Source organism: Scomber scombrus, chromosome 5 (assembly GCF_963691925.1).
Source record: "Scomber scombrus chromosome 5, fScoSco1.1, whole genome shotgun sequence".
Lineage (NCBI taxonomy): Eukaryota > Metazoa > Chordata > Actinopteri > Scombriformes > Scombridae > Scomber > Scomber scombrus.
In genome coordinates this window covers 6,807,936-6,811,932 of record NC_084974.1, presented here as the reverse complement: position 1 = coordinate 6,811,932, position 3,997 = coordinate 6,807,936, and the positions used below count along the sequence as shown (strand labels likewise).

Below are 3,997 nucleotides of genomic sequence, written 5' to 3'. Positions count from 1 at the left end.
TCGCTTGTGTGGATCTCAGGAAAACTTTTGTCACAAGTGAAGCACACTAACAACAAAACTACGTCCGGTATACATTTTCACAATAAACCCGAAAGCAGTAAGAACTGTATGAATGGAAGAAATGACATAACATTATAAGTAAAATGATAGCCTATATGGAAGAAATTGGCAAAACCATGAACTTTAATGTTAAAGCCAAATTCAATCTTGCAATTTTCTTACCAATAATCAGCAAAATGAATAGTAACAAAAATAAAACTAGTTGCCTATAATGTTTACACATTTACCCAAAATGTATCTACACTGGGGACAGGAGGGACATACCCCCCACACTTTTCAAAATCCCGTTTGTGCCAGTCTAGGTAGGTGACACTATACTTTCTGGGGGAATATTATGACTATTTTAATTATTTCCTGGATTTTGTATTACCATAGTCTCTAAATGTATGTAGAAAATACAGGAAATTGGATTCAAATCAAAAATGTTTTTTTTATAGCAGAGGAACGCCCAGGTGTGAAAGAGTGCTTTTCCAAAGCTCTAAATTTGTGGTGACCATTATTTATTGACCACCTTTTATTTTGACGACAGATCGCCCCTTTTTCGGTTTGCGTCTGTCTGCCGCTGTCTGACTTGACGCTACTTCTTTTGGCTACGTGGATCCTGCAGAGCTTCCTGTGGGGAGCAGCAAGAGATCCGGCAGAGAGGCAGAACATGTTGTACCTGCCTGCTCCACACTGCAAAAAGTACACCCTGTAGGCTACAACCAAACAGCCCACCACTCTATTTAAACCTGAATCCCCACAGCTTAGACTGAAGCAAAAGTAGAAATATGACCACGGGTTAAAACAACCTTGTGTACTATGCAAATACAACGAATTTCAGCTTGAGTTATGATACTATAACCAATTTTACTTTGACTTTTTTTGCAGTACATTAGAGTTTTTGTCTTCATCTGATTTTGTACATTCAAGTCATCATTTCCATACATTTGAGAATGTGCCACTAACAAAATGTCCCAAAAGAAATTTGAAAGAGAAAACTGTATTGAATGAGTTTATTACAGATCTTCACTGTGACATTATAAATATACAGCAACATGCAACACACGACACACAGTTCAGTTTGTTCCCATCTTATTGTGACTTCTTAAACACTTGGTGGCAGACTTTGTCGAGTGCGGTGATTTCCTGAAAGAGAAGACAAAGACCTTTACACCGGCAGTCCAACATGATGTAACAGATGGTTCATTATCTTATTTTCTTTATTGTTATTGCCCAATGATATGAAACAAATCGGTCTTATCTAAATGAGGGTTGGGAAATATTCTGTCAAGAAAGGTGAAAGGGATATGTCAAAACTTTAACAGTTGTGTCGCCCTCCTGCTCTCACCAGATGCATCATTTCTCCTTCGATCCATTGCTTCCATCCACGATTTTCCTTCTCCCCCTTCTGAACGCACACCAGCTTGTCCCCATCCCAGGTAACCAACGTCTGCAATGTCACATAAACACATTCAAACTCTAACTTCTCTCAATGCATTTACGGTTACTTTCAGTCATTCGATGACTCAGAAAACAGTCCCACCTGGACCTTCCGGTTGTCCAGACCCTTTGTCAGCTCCTCAAACTCCTCTCCCACAGTGAAGTTGACCTCGTAGTTCCTGAAGGTGCTCATGGTCTTTGTTTCGAACTTGTCCCCGTTCTGGACGATCACTTTTGTCTGATGAAGGTGGCAAGCGATCTTTCTGGTGGCGAAGTCGATGTCTGCAAGCGTGAGCACATACACAAAAATTTGGCAAAGGCTTTATGGAGATGCTAAATTTGTGTGGTGTCTTATTCTTTTCTTTTTTTTAACTCACTACAGACATGCATGGCGCCACAGGCCACTTATTATGATTCCTCTCCTATAGCCTATACTGGTCTTTTGACAGTCTCATTTGCCCTTTTAAAAACGACCTTGCTCCGAGTCAGAATGGGCCTAAATGAGTTTCTCCGCCCCGCTCAGCATTGGGCCCTGCCAGAGAAAACCACCGACCCTGACCATTTTGATGTATTCATATCCCATTTGCCCTCAAGTGAAAATTCAATTTCTTTCCATCACTCTTACAGATGAGGCCCCTATATTTACCCATCTAAATGATATTTTTGACCCATTTCCATAAGGATGTCATTTTCCCATCCGCTCAATGGAAATGAGGTGTTGCAGAAGAACGAGGCATTCAGGATTTCCCCGGATTTGTGTGAGCTCAGTGTAGCGGGGGTTGTTTTATGAATTGCAGATAGAGTCGTGAATAATAAAGTGTTTCTGGGGCCTTATCAATGGTGTTTGCTTTTTTCCCCTTTTTTTTCTTTTTTCTCAGATTATGAGCTGGCCTGCTACCTGATCCAGGTTTGGGAATCTGTCTTCCTTCTCTGGGATCAGGTGGATGAAAATGCAGAAAGGAGTGAATCAATATTTATTTGGCGTGGTAACAGACGGCAGCCGCTCACAGAGTGGAGGTTAACTTGGTCTGACAGCAGCTCAATGAGGAAATGAAGCAATGCCAAGGCATTCTTCTTTTTTCCCCTCTCTCTCTCTCTCTCTCTCTCTCTCTCTCTCTCGTTCTCTCTCTCGCTATCACACTCTGTCTCTTCTTCCATCCGCGAGGTTCTGCTCAGGCTTTCCTCCCCACTTGGTTGCATCTTTAAATGTTACCCTCTAATTGATCCATGTGTTTTTAATGAGGGTTACAAGCTGTAATCTCTTTTTCTTTGCCATTACAATTTCATTTCACTAATTCAAAATCTCAAAAATAGAAGCAAGCAGAATGCAGACAACTTACCGATGGCCTTCATCACGTCCTCGAAGTTTTCGTTGCTCACCATCTCCCAACGTCCATTATAGTCTGCAGGCATTTTGGCTGGTCTGTGAGTGGAGGTAGCAGTTTGGCCTTAGGTTGGTTTGTCACACAGAGTGAGAGTCAAATGAACGGCTCAGCCCTTTATATACACTCTGTGTGTGCGTGAGTGTGCATGTGCGTGTGCTTGCATGTCTTTCCCATTTCAGATGAAAACCAGCATTGTGAGGACATTTCTGTATTGCAAGGACATTTTGGCTGGTCCTTTCAATTTCAAGGGGCAATTTGAGGGTTAAGACTTGTGTTGCAAATGGGTTAAGGTTCAGTTCAGGATAAGGGTTGGGTTTAAGCATTTAGTTGGCTTAAGTTAGGGTAAGCTAGGGAATGCATGTCAATGAATGTCCTCACAAGGATATAAAGACAAACCTGTGTGTGTGTGTGTGTGTGTGTGTGTGTGTGTGTGTGTGTGTGTGTGTGTGTGTGTGTGTGTGTGTGTGTGTGTGTGTGTGTGTGTGTGTGTGTGTGTGTGTGTGTGTGTGTGCACCAAAGGACAGGGTCCACCTGATAATTCATTCAGGCAGTGACTGTGTTGTGTGTGATTTAAAGGTCAGGTTTGTGTGTAAATCAACCATTGTTTTCTACGTGGACTATGTTGTCTGTGATACAGATGTCATTAGACCTGCAGTAAACACCTCTGTGTCTGTGATTTAAGTGGATGCACTTAGACAATCTAATGTACTTTTTTCAATCCCCATTTCCTCCTAACATGTCTGCAATTAGTCATTCCAAAGTGCTGGGATAAGCTGGGACAGAGATGAGTGCTGATTACTTCAGCTGACTCCACCTAGGTTTGTGTCTCAAGTCTTTTTGGGCTTGCAGTGGAAAGATCTATTTCAGGTTTCATATCAGAGAACAAAGTTTTTAACTTCAATGGGAGAAATTTTGTTGACACAAAAGCAACCCCACAGGACTGAAGTTCATCCCTCCGAGCTCTTTGTTTTTTGGATTCAGTTAAAGATAAGACACCTATGCCGTAATCAGCTGCAGCTGCTTTATCAACAGAAGAGAGTCTGTGCATATATTCATCCCAGTGTTTCTGTGTGTTACATGTCTGAGGAGTCCAGCTGCTGGCTTATGCAAAGTGGATGATTGGTATAGGT

The 3,997-nt window shown here is 41.8% G+C and overlaps 1 protein-coding gene across 1 annotated transcript; it reads right to left on the bottom strand.

The window, feature by feature from the left end:
• Positions 1-1,040: 1,040 nt before the first annotated feature.
• Positions 1,041-2,959, bottom strand: LOC133980262 (retinol-binding protein 2-like). Its single transcript, XM_062418927.1, has 4 exons — positions 2,823-2,959; positions 1,586-1,764; positions 1,391-1,492; positions 1,041-1,188 (listed from the first exon to the last, which is right to left on the bottom strand). Exons 1-4 carry the CDS (start codon positions 2,893-2,895, stop codon positions 1,135-1,137), a joined length of 408 nt encoding a protein of 135 aa, XP_062274911.1. The 5' UTR covers positions 2,896-2,959; the 3' UTR covers positions 1,041-1,134.
• Positions 2,960-3,997: the final 1,038 nt, after the last annotated feature.

What these genes read in the sequence shown, in the direction of transcription:
- LOC133980262 (XM_062418927.1), bottom strand. Translation starts at nt 2,895, where the DNA reads ATGCCTGCAGACTATAATGGACGTTGGGAGATGGTGAGCAACGAAAAC. An exon ending in GGACGTGATGAAGGCCATCG is followed by an intron (nt 1,765 to 2,822) that starts GTAAGTTGTCTG and finishes TCACGCTTGCAG; the next exon opens with ACATCGACTTCGCCACCAGA. An exon ending in AAGGAGAAATGATGCATCTG is followed by an intron (nt 1,189 to 1,390) that starts GTGAGAGCAGGA and finishes CTTCTCTTTCAG; the next exon opens with GAAATCACCGCACTCGACAA.